Source organism: Malania oleifera, chromosome 11, assembly GCF_029873635.1.
Source record: "Malania oleifera isolate guangnan ecotype guangnan chromosome 11, ASM2987363v1, whole genome shotgun sequence".
Taxonomy (NCBI): Eukaryota; Viridiplantae; Streptophyta; class Magnoliopsida; order Santalales; family Ximeniaceae; genus Malania; species Malania oleifera.
The window spans coordinates 40845400-40868242 of NC_080427.1; the positions used below are offsets into that span (position 1 = coordinate 40845400).

At 33.8% G+C, this 22843-nt stretch overlaps 2 protein-coding genes across 4 annotated transcripts; one reads left to right on the forward strand and one right to left on the reverse strand.

The window, feature by feature from the left end:
- Window positions 1-5880: 5880 nt before the first annotated feature.
- LOC131168432 (probable protein phosphatase 2C 43) lies at window positions 5881-10516 on the forward strand. Of its 2 annotated transcripts, none has more exons than XM_058127854.1 (4): window positions 5881-6496; window positions 8166-8530; window positions 9451-9687; window positions 9869-10516. In XM_058127854.1, exons 1-4 carry the CDS (start codon window positions 6190-6192, stop codon window positions 10136-10138), a joined length of 1179 nt encoding a protein of 392 aa, XP_057983837.1. In that variant the 5' UTR covers window positions 5881-6189; the 3' UTR covers window positions 10139-10516. The 2 variants fall into 2 exon arrangements, with proteins under 2 accessions (XP_057983837.1, XP_057983836.1); XM_058127853.1 differs by having other exon boundaries at window positions 5900-6496; window positions 8166-8557.
- A 719-nt stretch (window positions 10517-11235) lies between these two features.
- On the reverse strand, window positions 11236-14583 carry LOC131168434 (actin-like). Of its 2 annotated transcripts, none has more exons than XM_058127856.1 (5): window positions 14455-14583; window positions 13497-13566; window positions 12889-13282; window positions 11760-12373; window positions 11236-11604 (listed from the first exon to the last, which is right to left on the reverse strand). In XM_058127856.1, the coding sequence occupies exons 2-5, from the start codon at window positions 13554-13556 to the stop codon at window positions 11539-11541; spliced, it is 1134 nt and encodes a 377-aa protein (XP_057983839.1). In that variant the 5' UTR covers window positions 13557-13566; window positions 14455-14583; the 3' UTR covers window positions 11236-11538. The 2 variants fall into 2 exon arrangements, with proteins under 2 accessions (XP_057983839.1, XP_057983838.1); XM_058127855.1 differs by having other exon boundaries at window positions 14379-14514.
- Window positions 14584-22843: the final 8260 nt, after the last annotated feature.

Below are 22843 nucleotides of genomic sequence, written 5' to 3' on the forward strand. Positions count from 1 at the left end.
GTTATCAAAATTTTTTTGGAGTGGAGTAAATGATAAAAGGAAAATGAATTTGTGTTCTTGGTCTAATATTTGTAAGCCTGTTTATGAGGGTGGTTTGGGTGTTAGGGATTTGGAGGAGGTAAAAAAATCATTGCATATAAAGTTTGTGTGGAGATTGTTAACTATGGATAATCTATGCACTCAATTCTTTAAAGCCAAGTATTTGTATAAGAAACACCACTTGAGAGAAATGAAACAAGAGAAAGGAACTAGATTTTGGAGATCGGTTGTTCGTGTGATTCCTAAAGTTTTAAAGCATGTCCGTGTTCGAATTAAAGAAGGGTTGGCTTATTTCTGGTTTGATCGTTGGTTAGCCTCCGGACCCCTTTGTGCTAAGGTTCAAGAAATCAGTAATCATAAGTTTCGAACTCAAGATTGTTGGGATAAAGATGGGTGGAATGTTGATTTATTAGTGGATCTGTTTGGTGAAGATCATGTTGAGGAAGTAATGAACTTTGCTATTTCTTGCAAGGAGGGTCCTGATATAGTAATATGGGAACCTTCAATAGATGGAAAATTCACCACGACAAATGCTTGGGAAATTATAAGGGAGCATAAAGAGGAATTCTTAGTTGCAAAATGGATCTGGCATCCTATGCTGCCAAAAAGGGTGTCAATTTGTATGTGGAAGTCTTAGTTCGCTTGTCTTCCGGTTGATGCTCGTATTAAAGAAGTAGGTGTCCAGATGGCCTCTCGATGTGATTATTGTTCAAATGCCAAGATTGAATCTCTAGACCATGTGTTTTGCACCAGATCTTTTGCTCAGGAGGTATGGAAAAAAGCAGCAATGGCGTTGGGTGTTAGTTGTATGACAACAAGTACTTGGAAAGGCATAATTAATGTCTGGTTTAGTTGTATAAGACGGGCCTCACAGTTAGGCATTTTGGTAGGTCTTATACTTAGTCTCATCATTTGGAGACTCTGGACTCGTTGATGTAGAGACAGGATGGAATCAATTCATGATTCGGTGAGAACTGTGTGGCTTGATATTAAATATTGGTTGAGATCCATTTCAGACAAGTTAAATAAATGTGCACCTGCTTCTTGCACGGATATTGCAGTCCTTCATGTTTTGGATATTCAAGTAAAAAATGTTGGGATTCGTCTTCCTCGTATAGTTAGATGGTGTAAACCTGGGATAGGTTGGGTTAAACTGAATGTGGATGGGAGCTGTAGAGGTAACCTAGGGAATTGTGGTGGTGGAGGCGTGATAAGAGATGAAAAGGGTTTATTTAAAGCAGCTTTTTCCTCATTATTGGGTTATGGAACAAATAACATGGCTGAATTGAAGGCGATTATTTTAGGGATTAATTTGTGCAAAGATCTCGAACTTAATCAAGTGGAGATTGCATGTGACTCTGCTTTATTGGTTCAGTGGATAAATTCTGGAAAGTGCTCGGTTTGGAACTTATGAGATTTGTGGGAAGAACTTTTGTTAGCATTAAGAGGCATACAGTTCAAAGTGGAACATGTTTACAGGGAGGCAAATAAAAGTGCAGATTTCTTTGCCAAACAGGATAAATTTGGTATTTCTCGATCATATAGTTGCCAAGATGATCTTCCTCAGTAAGTCAGGGGAATGATTCGATTGGATTTGTTGGGTTTTCCTTCTTTGCGCTCATGATGTTTTTGTGTTAATTCACTTTTAATGGTTTAGTTTCTTAGTTTTTTTGGTTGCTGGTGTTTGGTTTAGGTTGGTTAAGTTAGTTTTAGGGTCTTAAAATTTTATTTTTATGTATTAAAGTCTCAAAATTGTAACCACGATTTTCCTCCGTCATAAGTGAAAAAAAGTAATTTACTCTATCAAAGAGTTAAAAATACATACATGACATTTATATTCTATCAAAGTGAGTATGCCTTTTTAAATTCCTTGCCTTATTGGAAAAAGAACAAATTCAATGAACCTTGTGACGTTGGTCTCGTGTGATGCTATGCTGGCAAGGCACAACAAATTAGAAATTAATTGCTTACTATTTAAGAGTAAAATTAAGACTTTGCTGTCATGCAGTTAGTGCATTAAATTTGACTTAAGTGACACTCAACAATTTTAAATAGGTGATTTTACCGTATAAAATTTTAATATGCAATTTGACGGTTGCTTTGATGGTTTCAATCAGAATGCTTTTAAGAAGAAAACTGTCAATGGATTTATCAAATCGTTAACGAATTGCTACAAAACCAATTGTGAATTGCTGAGAATTTTATCAGTTGAAAATTAACTGATGCGATGATTTGAAAATTTTCAATTGTATTGCTTGAATATTTATTTGTATTTGATAGTTTATGATTTTCTTAATTTGATATTAAAATATTTTTAAATTTATAATAATTATACTTTGTATAAGTCCTATTTAAAAGCAGTAAAAATGACGTAATATGACGTTTTAGTTTTTTTAAAAAGAATTTCTCTAAAATTTCAGGGACGCGTGGTTTAGTTTGCGGTGGAGTTAGAGTCGGACGATCTAATCATCACGGCCATTAGAGCCCCTTCCAACAAATGGACGGTGCGGATTAAATAGGACCGAGGGGCATGTGACACAATCGGGGTTCACGTGCCGCATGTGTTGCCCAATGGTTGGGGAAAACTACGTGCCTCTGCCCGCGCTGTGACTTGACGGATCACCCACTCACACGCGTCCTGAAAAGGAAATTTGACTCCGCTTGGTCATCTGATCCGACGGCTAAGATCAGTTGAGATGCAAAGCAAATGACTTTTTAAGTTTTCACGGATGAATTTGGGTTTGAGCCCTTTTTGGTGAAGGAAAATGGCACACCCTTCACAATATGGGCCATCTATTATGATAAATTTGTAATTATTTCTTAAAGTTTGTGTTATGGTAGCAAAATTAGAGTGAAAATAGTAAAAGAAATTTTGATAAAGGATGCTAATCTTTTTTAAAGTTTGATTAAAAAAAAAAATTAATGACCTTTTCGAGGTCTCCCAAAAAATGAGAATTTTTTTCAAAATTTTAAAAATCTTAGAGATGTCTCCTAAAATACTCTCCTTATATTTGACAATATTAAAGTTTGATATACATTGATAACTTATAACCTAATAGTTTAAACTTTTAGGTAAAAGTGGTAATCTAACATAATATCAAAATTGGTTATAGGAGATTCTGAGTTCTAATTTTGTTGTTCACATTTATTATACGAAAGAGTGTTAAAATTTGATGTACATTATTGGCCTACAACCAAACAGTTTAAACTTTTAGGTAAAATGGTAATCTAATAGACAAAAAATGAAATTTTTTAGGGGGTATAAGTGTTCTAAAAATTAAATATCAACAGAAATCTATGAAAAATTTGAAATCGGAGGGGAGATTTGTGAGATTTTTAAAATCCCGGTAACAATTTTTATATTTTAACCAAATTTCATAGGAATGTCCAAAAACTATTGACTTGATTAAAAAAATACCTTTCGATTTTTTTTTACGTCTAAAAAAAATTATGCACTAGGAGAATCAATAGTTTTATTAATTTCTTCCTCATACATCTCCTAATGAAGGCAATTCCTCCAAGGCAATCTTCAAGCCACAACACAATGTTAGAACTTGATATACAATGTTGACCCACATCCTAACAACTTAAGCTTTTAAATAAAGTTGTAATATAACATGATATTAGAGTTGATCACAAGGAGGTCTTGGGTTCTAATTTTGCTGCCCGCATTCACTGTAATATTTTTTTTTTAAATTATTATACTCCCTACCATGGGTACTATTTATTGTATATTTATCTCTCCACATGCTATCGGACTGCAGGTAAAGTGGTAATCTAATACACAAACACCTACTTCCTATGGTTTCAACAAGTTAAATGCCGATTCCTGACATAATGATATTCTTGAAGCTATCACTTAAAACGATGTTCTTGAAGCTAGTTGCCCATTACAATTAAATTCCGTAGTTATTTAGTTGAAAAAAAGGTAAAAATTAAGAAAAGATTCATTCATTTATGGATTTGTCAAATCTTCAAGAGGACTTGAATACCGCTAATCACGAATAAAAGACAATATATATATATATATATTGTCCATAAGTTCAATTAGTGTACAACAAGAGATAAATCATCTCTCATTTTGTAACTCTTTCGACCCTTCTCCAAAATTCAAACTTAAGACCTTTAACATAAAAGTTTGAAGTCTCAAGTCATAATTGGGATATCCCTTTTAGGATAACAAGAAAAAAAAAAATTAATATAATAAATGTAAGAAGTATGTTGTAGGTAGCCTATTTATGCATTAGTTTGCATATTTGTAAACCCTAGCATGGATTAGTTCATTTATATACAAGGAATCAACCTTTAGTTAGACAATTTCTCACACTTATTAATAAGTAGGGCTGATTTTTTGGGCAACTATTTTAGAAATCGGTTTAAAAAAGCTTTACCTAAACCTTGTTTATCTCAAAAAAAATAAAATAAAAATAAAAATAAAAATAATATTATTTTAGGGTGTCGGAAGTTTGAACTCTATAAAAGAAATGTCCCTAAGCTTAGTTATGAGTTACAAAATTTAACAACCAACTCCTTTTCTGATAATTATTTTTCTTTATCTTAAATGTCGTTAATAAATATGCTTATTAAAGTATTGTAACATTTAAAGTTATATATCCACTTGATAGTCATTTACTTTTTGTCTCATTAAATCACGATAGTACTTGAAATTGTCAGACTCCTTAAGTTACTTTACGGATTATTCATTGTTCGTGATAACCTCATTAAAAGAAGATTGTCATAATCCAATAACAATTATTTATATTACAAATGATATCGATACTCTCAGAATAAATATATTAACAATTATCTGGAGTATTTATTAAAACTTGAAAATGTAAAGACTCATGGACTTGTGACATCACAAGCTCTGACTTCTAACATTACTCATTCAAACCAATTTTACAAACTAGGAGAAACAATTGCCCTAAGTGCATTATATTTTGAAACCTAATTGACATTTTCAAGGATTTTGCTTTAATTATAAGGACTTTCTTTTTTGATTCATACCTTTCCAGGTCAAATTTGTCAAGACATTTATACCAAATTAAGTGTTCTAGTCAAATTATTTGAAAGCCTTGTTTTCAAATTATCTTAATTTGTGCTTATTGATCAACTTATGGGCCCAGATATCGACTATCATTAGAAGAAAATTTAAAAAAAATAAAAATATATTTGAGTAAATTTATAAACCCCGTTTTTGTGTGGGAGGGCTAGTCTTATTTTTGTCTTTACTTGTTAATTGACTAGTTCGGTCTAGTTTTAAAAATACTAAGCAAGTCCGTCAGTTTTAAGATTGTACATCAATGATAAAGTATTTTTTATTTTGATTTTTTGAATCATAGTTTTAATAAGTAAGCTTAAACAACATAACTATCACGTCCCTAATAAAAAAATAAAATAGACTAACCTAATACTATTTATAAGATTACAAAACTTAATGAGTTCTTGTTCTTATTTTTTGTTTTTAATTGTTTCCTACCATCATGGAACACTTAGGGCCCACAAGCAAGCCAATCACCACAAATTAAGTCTTGTCATTTTGGCAAAATGTGTTGATTTAAAAATACCGCTACAATGCTTAAGTAACTTAAAAATTAAAAAATTATATATATATATATATATATATGAATAAATCACTAATTTCTAAGTTTTAAACTCATAATTTGCAAAAAAATTTCATCGAAACTTCGAAAGTAAATTTGATGTACGTCACATTTTTCTCTCGAAGCTGGGAAATTCGTGACAGTTTTCCGATTGCTTCGTTCATGGCGTTTTTGTAATTTTAACCCTGCTCTAGTGGCATTTTGGACAACAAAGAGTCACCTGAAAAATGTGTTAATTCACGCGCTTCGTCAACCTTTTTACATTACAGAAGAAGAAGCAGTTCCTCCGCACTTCTCTCTCTCCTCTCTCTCTCTCTCTCTCTCTCTCTCTCTCTCTCTCTCTTGTTTTCTCTCTCTCTCTGAAAACTAAGAACAACGATTCTTCATTTTCTTCCTCTGCTTGTTGATGGGCGATTTTTAGGCTTAGTTCTTTTTATTACAATCAATAAATCAATCACTCGATCACCCGGTGGTGTTGTAGTTCTTGCGATCTCTGAGGAGTTTGTCGGAAAATTTTCTAGGGTTTTGTGGAAGAGGGAAATGAGGGATGTTCTCGAGGCTGGGAAGGATTTTTTCGGCGTGCTGGAGACCGGTGGCGCGTCAATATGCGCGTATGAGCAAGGATGATGACGATCTTCCGGGCTGTGCGGACGACGCGCTCCTCTGGTGCAGGGACCTCGAAAAGCACTCATACGGCGAGTTTTCTTTCGCCGTCGTCCAGGCCAATGAGGTCATTGAGGATCACAGCCAGGTCGAGACCGGAAACGGCGCCGTCTTCGTCGGCGTCTACGACGGCCATGGTGGTCCCGAGGCCTCTCGTTTCATCTGCGACCACCTTTTTCTTCATCTGATGAGTGAGCTTCTTTTGTGCTTTTCTGGATTTTTTGGCTTCTAAATTTTAACTTCTTTTGCATGTTGATTTTCTTAAAATGCTTAATTTGAGGTGTTCTTGCTGAATTCGATTGTGTTTGTGTTGTTCCTACCGGTGCGCAATATATTGTGTCCTGGTGTGATTGTAATAGACCATTATATCGCTGGAAGAAGTTGAAGGGATAAAGTTATCGACCCTTTGTTTGGTTTGATGAATGAAAGATGAGAAAGTGTGAAGCATGAATACTTCAACAGGATGACCCTATGTATATCAGATATGTATTGGATGCTGATACTCATCAGATACTCCTTGGAAATGTGTAAAATACTTAATATAAACATGCCTGATGCTTTGATGTATTTTGACGTATCTGCAACGTAATATACTACAATTTTTGGACGACATTTTATCTTATGCTTGTATATATGTACAGGTTTTTACATCTGAAATAGATCAAAGCTGCAGTTGGGAACATGGATTTCAAGCCTTTAAGTTTGAATTTTTGTGGATTTTGACCGTATTCTATATATTTTTTTTATTTCCTTTTGTTCAATCTGCAGAATGCCAAATCCATGGCTTGAATTTCCCTCCTAAACCCAGCACAAATTGTGGTTCCTAATACATAGTTGAAAAACTAAGATACTTTTGTGACATTCTTTTATGTGAAAAAAATTGTTTTAATTACAAATTTTTAAATATTTAAATTAATCAGTTATGAAAAAAAGTAGCGTCCCTTAAATCTTTATTCTTCTGCTTATTTCATATCCTATTAAGTCTTTGATGTTTGTTATACATGTTTTAGATAGAACAAGGTCAAACATGTATGTATAAGAGTATATTTAATCACAAAGATAATCCTGCTGGATTGTATCTCAAAATTTTAAGAATTTTTGCATTATTGCATATCCATGCTTTCATATATGAGAATCAAAGAAAAGAAAACAGTGATGGTTATTATAATTTTTTTTGTATCCCTTGTTTAAAAGACAACATAGTGTGAAAACGTGAATGTTCATTCAGTTTACTTAATTTCAAGATGTTGTTTCATTAGTATGTGTCGATTTGAGTTGTCATGCAGCCTATAAAAAAAGGAATAGAAGCAAATTTTTAATTTCATTGAAAAAAAAAAAAAAAGGCTTCTGTTTCTGCAAGTAACTTTTAAGATGGCGGTGCACCTTCTGCTTCTTGATAGTGAATTGTTTCAAAATTCAGGCTGCATTGATTATTTTTGTTATTTATGTGTGACGTGATCATGGAAAGCCTGAGAAAATGGAACACAAGAAAATTTAGATGCTGGCCTTGTTGTCAAGTGTTATTGGTTGTTGGATGTGGATCCTTTCAGTTTATGAGAGTCTATTTAACAGAATCTTTTTTTCCAATTGCTTTTATTAATAAAAACAATTAAGTTACTTGAGTTACTCGAAAGTGTTATAAGTACTGTTTCTGGTTTAATATCATGTTTCATTTGATCCCTTGTTCGATTTTAATCATTTCTGGGTTGCTTGTTTTTTTCTGCTTAAAATATATGAGGTTGAATTATATTACTTGTACTTTTTGTTTACTGACCTTCACCAGCTCATTTTGTTTTTTTATTTGCTTAAATTAATTTTTAGTGTCTTACACCACACTTCATTTGTCTGCTATTTTAAAAGGGCTTGCTCGTGAAAATGGGATGATATCTGAGGACATTCTTAAGGGTGCTTTTTCTGCAACAGAGGATGGATTTTTATCTCTTGTGCGCAGAGCATATGGAATAAAACCTTTAATTGCTGCAATTGGCTCTTGTTGTTTAGTTGGAGTTATCTGGGGAGGGACATTATACATTGCTAATCTTGGTGATTCTCGAGCTGTAATGGGTTGTTTGGGTAGATCAAGTAAGATTGTTGCTGAACAATTGACTAGGGATCACAGTGCTAGCATGGAGGAAGTTAGACAGGAACTCAGGTCATTGCATCCAGATGATTCACATATTGTAGTTATGAAGAATGGAGTATGGCGTATTAAAGGCATCATCCAGGTTGCTGTTGCTTGCTCATTGTTGAATGTTAGCAGACTTTTTAAGTTCTTTCCCATTTCTTATGTTCTAATGCTTTATATACTATTTAGCAGTCTGTCTCAGTGCATGTTGCTTACTCTACATTTCTTCTTGCGCTTCCATCTAGATAGAATCCCTGTTTCTTTCTAACTAACATGTAGGAATTTTAAAACTTGTAGCACCTCATGCCGAGACCATTTTGCACACACGAACCTGCGATGGATGCATAAGCATATGTTCTTCCTGCCCCACTCTTCAACAGGAGTATCATGCACGTGCTCAAAAAACCTAGCATTTAAAAATATGTTGACTCAGAACACATGCAACTATTTTCACAATTAATTATATTTTTTCAACTTGTTTGGAGTAATGACACTAGTGAATGTAATGAATGGGTATAATCTTTCATGTAATTATATTTTGTCTACTTGTGGGTGCACTGGGCTTATTTTTTACTGCTGCATATACAATAATATTTATCAGTTTTCAGCAGATAAACATTAATATTTCTCTATTTTTGCTTGAGGAGCTCAAAACATAACTCTACTTTGATCTGCTGACTGAGAAGATTAAAGGGTCCTTAGAATGACTTGTTGATTTGCACGTGACTTGCACTTAAAGGGATGAGAGGATAAAAGTTTAGGTAATGTGGGAAAAAAGATTGGGTGAGAAGGCCTGTAAACTTATTATGCTTTGTATTCATCTCTGATACACATAATCTTCCAATGCAGATATATCTGATCAATTGCATTCTCAATTTAACATCCCTTGTACGCATCATAATTATATTATTGATTTGGTGAATATTTGAAATTTGATTATCTGCATCCTTCATTATGAAAATTTTATTGCTCATAATCTGTTGTGCCTACTCAATTTCTGTGTTCACACACTCCTATTAGGTGTCTAGATCTATTGGAGATGCATACTTGAAGAGACCAGAGTTCTCCCTTGATCCATCTTTCCCGCGATTCCATGTTCCTGATCCCATTCGCAGGCCTGTGCTAACAGCAGAACCATCAATGTATTCTAGAACCTTACAACCCAAAGACAAGTTTCTTATATTTGCCTCTGATGGACTTTGGGAACACATGACAAATCAGGAAGCTGTGGAGATTGTGTATAATAACCCTCGACCGGTCTGTACTGTTATGCCATTGCATCTCTTTAATCATTTTTTACTTCTTTAATTAAAACCCTCTTATTATTACATTCTTTAACTCAGGAATGTACTGTTATGCCGTTGCATCTCTTTAATCATTTTTTACTTCTTTGATTAAAACCTCTTATTATTATTTTTTAACATTCTTTAACCACTAGGGAATCGCAAGAAGACTTCTTAGAAAAGCTTTAAATGAGGCTGCTAGGAAGAGGGAGATGAGATATGGTGATCTGAAGAAGGTTGAAAAAGGAATCAGGCGGTTCTTTCATGATGATATTACAGTTGTTGTGATTTTTATTGACCATGGATTCGCGGGGAAAAGGATTTCCGTGCCTGAACTATCAGTGCGAGGGTTCATCGACACTGACGGACCATCCAATTTTAGTATTCTGCAAGGGATTGATCCAAATGCAAGGTCCACCATCTGAAATGGCAAGTCTTCATTTTCATTCTATGTTTTTGCTGTGTCCGAGGGCTGTTTTCTCGACATTTCCCCCTTTTTTTCCCTTTGTTCTTCTAAAGCAATTTGAACCTGATTTGTCGGCCAATCTGATATGCATCCTGCGGTGATGATCCTTAAAGAAAAATTACAGGTTTTTTCAGGTTCAAATGTGTATGCACTCAAGTTGTGCAATATTAGATTTTTTTCTTTCTCAAATAAATTGTTTTAGCGATCATATTGTTTTCTTCTTTGATCATATTGTTTTCTTCTTTTTATCTCGGGATTACTTCTTGCCTGCATTTTCTAATGATTTGTTCAATATGCAAGAAAATGGAATAAAATTGGTCTTTATTGTTTTGTTTAACATACTTATCCCATAAGCCAATGCTGTTTGGTTTGTTGTGATTTGAGGTTTGGAGTCATGCCTCTTGCCCTTTTTTCTTGGTTGACTTAATGTGATTGAACAGCCCATTTACTGACCCAGATTTATACTCGGCTTGTTTATTCAATGATTTGATAAGACTTCTAGTAAGATTCCTCCAGTGGTTTATAGGAATAGAATTGAACCCATTCATTTGATCGCTATTAAATTCCTTGCTTAGTGTCATCATGTCCCTTATTCAAATTTTCTTCTCATTTCTTTCTGACTGTAAACCAAACATGTTCAAAAAATTGTCTTGAACTTGCATGCTTTCTGAATAACAATTTGGGAGGGAAGAAGCTGCTTGAGGTGATCCCAATTCAAGGGATGCATGAAAATAAACATGTTACGCTGTCATAGAGTGTAAAATGTTATATATAATTACTAAGGGGGGTTAGAGAAAGATCGTCTATTTTGTAACCGTATTGCTCCCATGACTTGGAACAAATTTCTATTATGAAATCTACAAATTTCACGTTTTTAGCTTGGACACTGTTGAGTAATGATAAAATGCTTAGTGAGTTCAGCCATCATTTGACATAAGTTTGGCCAACACTGAAACAGACTAGGTTACTGATTTTTCAATCGAACACAGCCATTTCACATGGAATGTATGCATACTTATTAGCTGCGATAACCAAAAAGAACCATTGCCATACAGATTAATGATTGTAATGAACCCCCTTGATTCAACAAACCATAAGTAACAAATACACATCCTCATCTACTAATATAATTAATGAAAAGAATCCAATTTTAGGTGCCACCATCTGTTCGTCCCCATGTTCTTAGCACCTCAAAAGGCAAATACAGAGAAAAGAACAAAAACCCAAAAATGCCCACAAAAAAAAGAGAAAAAAAAAAAAGCAGCAACTTCCCGCAATCGCATGATCAGAAGCCCTCCCATAATACAAATTGTATATATATATATCTGTTCATCCATCTCTCTCCTCGGCATAATGCTATCAGAAGCACTTCCTGTGGACAATGGATGGCCCAGACTCATCGTATTCGGCCTTTGCTATCCACATCTGCAACCATAAGTGATAAATTTTTAGAACTATGTAAGAGAAAGCATCAAAGAATTAGTTCTGAAGAATAATAATTTCCAGATGCTAACAACCCTCCTAACTTCAATATTTTAAAATGTAATGCATATAAGTGAAGTGAATTATAGGCTCAATACCTGCTGGAATGTACTGAGAGATGCCAAAATGGATCCTCCAATCCAGACACTGTACTTCCTCTCAGGAGGAGCAACCACCTTTATCTTCATACTGCTTGGAGCCAATGCAGTGATCTCTTTGCTCATTCTGTCGGCTATTCCTGGGAACATTGTGGAGCCACCACTAAGGACAATATTACCATAAAGATCCTTCCTAATATCAACATCACATTTCATGATGGAGTTGTATGTAGTTTCGTGGATGCCAGAAGCTTCCATCCCGATCATGGATGGTTGGAAAAGAACTTCGGGGCAGCGGAATCGCTCGGCTCCAATGGTGATCACTTGCCCATCAGGCAGCTCATAGCTCTTCTCCACGGCAGAGCTGGTCTTTGCCGTTTCTAGTTCTTGTTCATAATCAAGAGCGATGTAAGCCAGTTTTTCCTTCATGTCCCTCACAATTTCCCGCTCGGCAGTGGTGGTAAATGAGTAACCACGCTCAGTTAAGATTTTCATAAGGGCATCTGTGAGATCGCGGCCAGCCAAATCAAGACGCAGGATGGCATGTGGGAGAGCATAGCCTTCATAGATGGGAACTGTGTGACTCACACCATCCCCAGAGTCCAGAACAATACCTGAATCACAACAAAAATATATCATGACTATGTAGAAGGAGATAAGGTGAAAACTCTAATAATTAACTACCGATTTTTTTCAATCATCGCTTTCATTGGGCAAGTCAGAATTACATTTCTGCGCTCTACAAACCAAAAATCCTATCCACACATTCTACTCCAATCAATCTTGAACCAATCTTTTGCTCTGATGAGATTCAGAATCATCAACGAGATTTGTAAGATGCACTTCAAATTTGAAACTTGTTTTAGGGGTTTACGCATTGAAAAGCACACCAGTTTCTTTCTCTACCTTATTTTTTTTTATTTTCTCCAACCCCCCCACTGGCAAGAGAAAAAATTCAATCTTATTGGCATTTCCCAAGGGAGCAAATAATCTCCAATTTTCCTCGTTAATTTTTAACTCAGATATAATATTCTTTCTACCCCAAAAGTTGAATCCTAAAAGTTTTGGCTTCCCTCAATCATGCAAAAAATCTCCATAAATAAACTAGTTAAGTAATTGAATTTCTTACCAGTTGTGCGACCGCTGGCGTACAGGGAGAGAACAGCCTGGATGGCAACATACATAGCAGGAGTGTTGAAGGTCTCAAACATAATTTGAGTCATTTTCTCACGGTTGGCCTTAGGGTTAAGAGGAGCTTCAGTGAGAAGAACTGGATGCTCCTCTGGTGCAACTCGGAGCTCGTTGTAGAATGTGTGGTGCCAGATCTTCTCCATGTCATCCCAGTTACTAACAATACCATGCTCAATAGGGTATTTCAGAGTTAAAATACCACGCTTGGACTGAGCCTCATCCCCAACATAGGCATCTTTTTGGCCCATACCAACCATCACACCTGTGTGTCGAGGACGACCAACAATGCTAGGGAACACAGCCCTTGGAGCATCATCTCCAGCAAACCCAGCCTGAAGATTCAACAACCATCAGTTCAATCAGGTTGTGGAATTAACAACGATGCAAGTAAAAGCAACTAATACCACCAAACAAAATATGATGTAAAGCAAGAAATAATAAAAAACCTTTTCACAAAAATAATTAACAAGTAAATGGAAATATTATGGTGCATTTGTAAGTGTTTCTAGAATCAACTTCACAAGATATCAGATCTTTTGCTGTTACCTTGACCATTCCTGTTCCATTGTCGCAAACAAGAGGTTGAATATCCTCACCTTCGGCCATTTTTCAATATCTGCACAAGAAAAATACCAGTCGCATATCAGAAAGCAGCAATTTGATGTCATAAACAATTACTTTCCTCTAGCCTTGAGCATTTTTTTGACAAGAATCCTCAAATCTGGGTTATGGAACATGCTAATATGAGGTCAATTCACCCAGGAAGTTAGTTGAAATGAATTCAATTTATGAAAAGGAAGACATGGAGTTTTCTCTCGCTCAAACTGTTCCACTTTGCGAGAAAAACCTTTCTTTGAAATACCAACATGGCAATATAATACAAGATCTAGATCTGTAACAATACGCAAAGCAAGATTTATCATTCATGAATGAAGTTACGTAAAGGGCAAGAACCGACTTGATTAATCTATATAGGATACCTATCGGAGAGGCAACGATCAAACAAATCCCACATGGATCCCACACGAGCAAGCAATTTGCAGAATTCACAAGTTGACCATACATAATTCATAAAGATTGTATGCTAAAATTACATATACGGCCTCTATTGGCTTCAAATCAACATATCTTCTCAAGATATTTACTGCGATCGAGAGTTTCACGAATATACTAATGACCAGTCAACACATTTTTTCCATTTCTTCCTATGGGGATATAAATGATTTAACATTTTTATCTATTACCCGGTTCCCAAAAATTGAATCTTAAAAAACCAAAACAAATTATGTCAAAACCCCCAAATTGTGCATTTGATCGCGGCTTAAAAAATCGCCCATGCAGATCCAACGCTGAGCGATTGGATCGCAGATCAAGAACAACAGAACAAGCAAAATCAATAGAACATTTTCGAAGAAAATCGAGACTTACAGATTCAATCGGGCAAGAAGATTGCGAATTAAATCGAGCAAGAATGTCAGATTGAAAAGAGGAAAAGAGAGAGTACCTTTGGAGATTGAATGATTCTCTCTCTCTCTCTCTCTTAACGGCCTCTTTTGGGGCTGAGCTGCCCGCACTCCTTGTTTAAAGGAGGAAGCCGGGCCCACACGGCTAATGAAATTCAACTTAAATGAACCTCAAATTCACTCTGCCCTCATCCTCACCGTCCATTCCGAATATCTAATCTACGGACCCCATCAACTCGTCACGTTGGTGGTGGAAACAGCTGGCTCGCTTTTTTATGTTGTTTCTGTTGAAATGACACATATGCCCCCTAATCTATCTTCAATATATCTCACTTATCCCCCCACTCTCATTTACTTATTTGACAATTTATTATAAAATCCTTTAAAACAAATATAACTTGCCTAACAAAAATGAGAGAGTGAGGAATAAAGTGGACTTAATTTATATTTTCTTTTCTCTTCCTACCGTGTAGACTCATCAATCGTAACTTTACCATTTTCTTATTGTGAAATACCTTCTTGAGATGTGTTTGTTTTTAGTAATTCACCATATTTGGCTTGCTTTGCCGATCTTTTATTATTGTCAATCTATATTTGGTGTAGCATATATATAGGATAGAATTGACCAAAACCTAAGAGGGAGGGCCTAACCCTATTTTTATGGTATGAGACTAACTAACCTCCTCATCGGCAGGTTGAGGTAAACCAAGCCTAGTAATTAAAATGATTAGATTGTCCTTTACTTTTTCTTTTTTTGATTTTTTAGTTATATTATTCTTTTTATTCGTGTTATTTTGATTTTTTGAATAATTAACTTATCATTTATAGATGATAATCCAAATATGGGATGATATGTAATTATCATATCTTGTCTAATCTAGTATTATTTCGTCTAATACACTATATAGATTTTTTAGAACATATGTATCCTTGTGTGCTTTGGTTATTATTTGTTTTAAGTTATTTAAGTCAATGTACACTAAATTGGGTTGTTCAATTTTCTCGTTTTACTAGTATACAATAATGAGTTTGAGAAAAATGCTTCATTTTCCTATAAGAAGTGTGAGTTCTGATACTAGTTAGACACAACTATTATGGTGATTAAAAGGTAAGAGCACTCCTTCCACGTCAAATATTACAAGTAGTACCAGAGTCTATTGTTCGATTCTTCTATCTGCAACAATATGCACTTAAGAAACAATTGCAACAATCACCTCGACTATGTTTGCACTTGACTTGATAAGGTTGTTAGCTTATTATTCATAATGCTTGAGTTTTCAATAAACAAAATGTGACTCTTTTATGTTTAATGATGAGGTTATTGTTCTCAAGTTCTTTGTTAGGTATTTAATTTTTTGTTATTATTGTTATGTTTAAAGTTTCCACTGCAATGTTTTTGATTTTGATTCAAGTAAATTGACATTGCAGTATACCATGGCTTGTGTAATCTTGACTTAGTTCTTCCTCTTATATTTTAGCATTCCAATATTTCCAAAGCTTTTTATTTTAGATTACAAGGCACAAAGATATTATGAGGAGTGATATTTTCATTCTTCAAGCTTAGTATACATTAATCATGTATCACATGTCCTTGTCATTGGACATGATAATAAAGGAAGTTTTTGGGGTGCATTACTAAATTTTTGGTGTCTTCAATTATTAAAATCTTATTAAAGGAGTCCCAAATACTATCATCTTTTGAAGACTATAAATATTTAGAAAAAAAAAAGTGTTTGAAAAGGTATTGCAAGTCTGCAAGCAATGTTTTTGCATACCTTATAGGTGTGTTCCCACATTTGTAAGTTTTTCTTATAGTTCTCAAATTCCTTCTTTGGTCTTTGAATAAGTTAGGATAGGTGTTGATCCAAATGTATTGAACCTAGAGAAAACACTCTCTTGGCATCATTAGAATTACGTTCTAGTGGAAGTTTCAGTCTTTGAAGTGTTATAAAAGTCTTTAGTGAAGATTGCATCATTATTATTAGTTGAAACTCTATAGTAAGATTGTTATAATAAATTATTGCTGTAAGGGTCCATAAAGCGAATTAGGGATAGAGGAACAAGAATTCACTACAATTGAAGCACTTAATGTACCATCCTTAAGGTCATGTAACATAGAAGGTTTGTAATGCGTAAACACCTCCAAGATACAATAGCATGCCCTTTGGCAAGCATAAATTACTTGCAAACAAGGAATCAAGAATAGGGTTTACCTTACGCCCCCAGGGTGTGGTTCAAGTGGCAAGGTCGCTTCCTAGGAGTGTCGCTTGACGGTCAACTGATGAAGCCTCCTGAGTTCGATTTTTCCCCTGGGCTCCTGAATTTACCCTCCTTGTGGTATTGTGGGGTCAACTCCACAGGGCGTGGGATTAGTCACGGAGCGTAAAATGCAAGTGAACACCCGACGATATTAAAAAAAAAATAGGGTCTACCTTAGATTGGCCTAAATAGAGAACTAAAACTATGGTTTGGTTTTTTTGTTTGTAGAGGGAATGATTAGAGTTACATCATTAGGTAGCAAAAGGAAATTATTAAAATTAAAATTAAAATGGATAGTTAAATACCCATTATATTGTGGGGTAAACTGCTAATTTTAGGAGAAAGTAAAGCAATAGTAATAATAATTCCAACCAAAGATAGTGTCTAAAATGATCTAAAAATATATTTTAATTACCATAATCTAGGTTCACGTGTGAGGCTCGAAGATTTGCACCCTCCATGCATCTTTTATGCCCATTTACGGGAAGTTATACAGGTGACCTTCCCCTACACATGTTTGTGTGTTTAAACCATACTAGAAATCGATCCCGGGTCCTTGTTTTTATATGTCTAATGTTAATGCCCATTTTACCTATTTCTAGAATAGATTTTCTAGAAATAAAAATGCAGTGTTTGGCCTTGAGTGTGCATAAGAATCTCCTAGCACTTGCTTATTCACAAACTCCAACGAATGTATTCATATATAATGGGGTACAAGGGTTCCCAATTAACATGCTACATGTGAGAATAGAGAGTAATGCATCTCAAGAGAAAGAGCAAACAATAAAAATATGACAAATAAGTGAAGAGAACAATAAAAAGAGTTTTGAATTTTACAATACAATAAAAATATACAATAACAATGTGTTGGATCGAATTGGATATTGATCTCTTCAACATTTTAAATACATATTGGACTGTTATTAAAGTCAGGACCTACCTTGAACCAATGGATGTTTTTGAGATGAGATGATTGAATCATAGGATCATGAAACCATACAAACTGGAAATAGCATTTACAAACTGGAAATAGCATTTAAAGATAAATACATTTAAGTTTCGATCTGTAATTTAAGAATTTTAGGAAAATGCAAACGATGGTCCGAGCTTAAAATGGAATTAGGGATTAGGCTATGAAAATTAGAATTACTCTATATGGTATTATTTACTTGCATCATTACATTTTGTGGATCAAAATCTATATTAAATAGCCAAAAAGGATTTATATAAGTGGGATTTGAGGTTTCATTGTTGTTATTGCTATTGTAGATTCGTATTAAATCAGCAATGACATAGACATATTTTTCATGATGTTTAATAGTTTAATGAAGAGATGAGTTAAAATAAAATTTAAAATGACTGGAGAGCGGGACTCGATCCTATTATCCTAGAGAGCTGGAAGAGAATGAAGAATCAAACTTTGAGAGCAAAAGGAGGAAGATAGGAAAAATAATTCAAATAATTAAATTTCTCGAATAACCTAAAACATAAAATGAAACACACTCTTGTCACAACATCTGAAGATGGTTAATTATGTATTACTATTCTTCATTATATGCAAAAAAAAAAAAAAAATGTTAAAAAACTTGTCAGCAAACACAACTTAGTAAATCAAAACGAGTAACTTTTAATTTCTGATTTATCTAAGTAAAAATTGAGTCATTACAATAGGATGTTTAATGATTCAGTTCAAAAATTTTAAATTCCAAACTTGCCTCAAGATTTATTGGTCTTATAATTGTTCGTTAAAGTCAAATTCAATTGAATACTAGGTCTTAAAAGTCATCAATATCAACTTGATAACTCTACAGTTTTATTTTAAACCATTCATTTAATATTTTTGGCCTTCCAATGAGTCGTGACATAAATGGAATCTCACGAGACATTAAAATAACTAAGTTATTAAGGACCAACTAAACTGAAAATAACATATATACACCTAATGTATTATACATATAGATCTATCATACCACTAACACAACACCGTATTAGTAAATGTTTTCATAAAGTTGTGATATATTTTTATTTATAAACATATCGGTCAAAATCATTTTTAAAATTTTTTTAACGATTTGTTTGGATCAAAGATTTTACTTGGGAAAGAGTAAGGAAATGAAAATAAAAAGGAAACTCATTTTCCATTATATTTTTCTTTTATATTAGATTCTATTAAAAATGAAAATAATATTAATACTCGAAAACACTCTCTCTACCATGTATTCGGGAAAACTAATTTTAAATCAATTTACTAATTGTCAAATTACTATTTATGTAAATATATTTGGTAAATTAGAGATATTTACAACTAATTTTTTACTCTCTTTTCTGTTTTTCTCAATTTTGAATGAAATTTACATTTTTCACTTGGACTCCATTTGGAATTCGAGAATATTAAGGAAAAAAATATTAAGAAATTGACACTTTCACGCTTTTGTGAAAAAAAAAAGAAAAATATGCCAAATCTATGAATAAAACTTTGATTACACATCATTAATATTTAATTTTTTTCATGATTTTAATCATATTAAAGTAAATTTTTATTTTCAATAGTATTTAGACTCCGTTTGGGACTTGAAAAATACTAAGGAGATGAAAAGAAAATATCAAGCAATTCAGATTTTCATGTTTAGTTATTAAAGACAGTGAAAAAGAAAATAAAAAATACACCAAATCTATTAATAAAATTTTAATTCTGCGCATCATTATATTTGATTTTTTTCATATTTTTAATTAAAATAATCTTTTATTTTTAATAGTATTTAATAAAAAAATATAATGTAAATTGAGTTTTCTCATTCTTTTTTCAAGTAAAATTATTTATCGAACTCTTAATATAGAACAAAAATACAATAAAAAATAAATTTCCTCCTCTTTTTTTTTTTTTTTTCTTTCTTTCTCCAATTAATAGTTTTAATACATGATTACTCTTTAATTGCCCTTTTTTTTGGGGGCCCGGGGGGGGGGGGGCAGCAGGGACATGGATGTCAAATAATTGTACAACGAAGGAGAAATTTGTCCCTTGGGAGGGCCTACAAGAAAAGGAAAATCCCAATATCAATGCCTTTATTGGGCTGGGCTTTTGGTGGGCTGGGCTTGGGGTGCGAGTAATTATAAGTGGGTGTGTTGGCCCAAAAGTGCCAACTCAGCAATCAGCACTGCCTTTCCAACAGATCGGAGAACATGTCGACCTCTTTCTTCACGTGCGGTCGTGCTCCACCGACACGTGGCGGTTCCACTGCCCCTCTCGACGCTCGTTTCTGTGTCTCTCCCGACCTAAAGAACCGGTCAACCTAACGTCCGCAGGCGGAAGTTAGGGTGGGCCCAGTTTTGGGCCGTAACATGACAGGTCGTGTCGAGCTGATTCGCCGGTTTGACGCTATTGAGAAAAAATTAAAACAAATATTAAGTTTAAAATATCTAATACAGTACTACGAAAAGAAATAAAAATATTTAAAGTAAAATAAAATAAGAGGTGCTATTTCTTTTAAGAAATAAAAAATATTTAAAAGTATAATATAATTGATATTTTTTCAAAGTGCCAACTATACCTTCCAATTAAATATAACTTCCTTTTGTATTGTGAAAAAATAATAAATTATTTAAATATTAAAACGTCAAATTAATAAACGGCATGAATATCATTGACCCCATGAATGGATCCATCTCCCAATACCCCAAATTTACGAAATAAACTACCCATTAATTTTTCTTTTAAGATTGTATTTCGTAATTAAAATTTATTATGAATCCCCAAAATGTCTAATGTCCAAAATAAATAATGCACTTTTTTACACTTAATAGCCTCTATTTAGATACTAGCTTTTAATTAGTTCACCGATAAGTGAAGCACTACTGTTTATTTCAGCTCTAAATAGGTGTCCAATATGCCTTGATAGAGCGAATTATTTTTCTTAATTATTTTCATTTATGAATGACATGATGAGGGTTAAGAAAATGGCACGAGTAAGACTGCAAACAAGTTGAACCGAGCAAAACATTGGCTAGTTGGTCAAGCTCGACTTGATTGTTTGAAGGAAACTCGACTGAAACTCATTTCAAATTAATAAATGAGTCAATTCACTGCACTAGTTGAGTATAATTGATAATTAATAAACATAAATTGACAAACATAATTTTAAATAAATTTTAAATTAAATATTTAACTTATGTGACTGATATTGAGCTAGTTTGCGAGTTAGTAGCGAGCTAGCAAACGACTTGACTCAACGAGCTAGCTTAATGAGTCAAGTATGAGTCAACTCAAGCTTGACTCGTTTTTTTGACAAACTTGAAATTTGAACTCGAACCAGACTTGTTTAACTTAATAAACAAGTCCAAGTGAACAATTTGAAACATAAAGTGTAAGATTAATTGTATTTTTTAAACTGTCAATAGCTTTTACTTTTGCAATTTTTAACCTTTAACTTTCACTTTACAACTAAAATTAAAAAAAAGAAAAAAAGAAGAAGGGAGAATTCATTAGTCATTTCATTTCCACACAATAATACTCGAGCTTAATATGTGTACCCAAAACATTGTTAAGCTGAAATGAAAACTGAGAAAATATAAAAATAAAGAAAATGTAAACTCCTTGAAGAGGATGAGCTGCATCGGAACATATTTATCACATGTTAAAATAATTCATTAAATACCACGTGCTTATTATCTCATTAGAATGCAATAACTATTTTCCTTCTATATCTATCCTATGTATCTATAAATAAGAACATTTGTATTGTGTGAAGTGCGCAAGTGAAGTGAGTGAGCGAGAAGTGTGAGAGGACTGAAGGCAAGAGAGAGAAAAATGTGAGAATAGTTGAGTTAAGTGTGTATCTCCTCCTTTTGTTTTTCTCTCAAGTTATAGTATATTCGGTGTGCTCCGTGGACGTGGATCAGATTAGAATGAATCACGTAAATCTTTTGTGTGCTTATTTTGCTTGTGTATGTGATTATTGTTCCTAGATCCCTAACAAGTGGTATCAAAGCCAAATCGGAGCAAAGTCGCCAGATCGGAGGTCCATTGAGCTATATTGTGCTAATTACGTGTTTAAGGAAAATTCTATCTAGTAAAGTAAGACTTAAGGACCCACTGCCACGTCACTCCAACATGATGTCATTGTGCCGAGTTAGAGCCATTGCCACATCAGCGCCACGTCAGTAACTAGTGAATGGTGTCAGAATATTCCGTTAAGTAGGAATATATTCTGTTAAGTTTAACGGAAAGTTGATCGATTTTGACAAAAAAGTTTGACTAGATTTTCAGAGTCATTTCAAGTCCGTTTTTCAAATGACTTAAACCATTTCTAAGGTTTTCAGCCGTTCCGGATCCAACCATGTTGTTCATTTGAGCTGATTCCATTTCTAAATTGATGAATCAATATGTCAAATGAAAATAGTTTAAAGATCGAGATGTTTTACGGCACCAACTTCGGTTTCTGGAAGATGCAGATTGAAGATGTAGTGATCCCAAAAAAAATTTAAAATTAATTAATTAATTAATAGTTATTATTAATTTAATAATATATTAATATATTAATATAATATAATATAATAATATTATATATATATATATATATATAACTTATACCAATTCCTTCAGGATTGAATTGAAACAGAAATAAAGAGAGAGAGAGAGAGAGTCCTTCTGCACACGCCAACTCTCTCTCCTCGCCTTCTCTCTCTCTCTCTCTCTCTCTCTCTCTCTCTCTCTCTCTCTATCTGTCTCTCTCTCCTCATTTTCTCGGTGAATTCTCGGCCGATTAAAGAACGAAAAATACCAATAGGTTCCTATCTACACTACCAACATTTTAACCGTAGTGGATTTGTAAGTAGGGCATCATAGGCACCACTCCTTGGATAAGGTAAACTCTCGCTCTCTCCTCAATTTCTCTCAAATTTTTAGCCAAATTAATGATCGGACACCACCACAGGGTCCCAGTTTCGATCCTTAGCAAGTTAATCGGAGCAAATTCGTGGTTTGGGGATCCTAAACACCACTCCTGGGAAAAGGTAAGGAGAATAAATTACTTCAGGAATTTTTATAAATTAACCGATTAAATTGTAATATGATATTACATGAATTATATACACGCTTTTCTGAATATTTTGGCATCTAAAAATTGGATTTTGGGTTATTATTATTATGAATTGATTATATTGGTATTTGTGAGT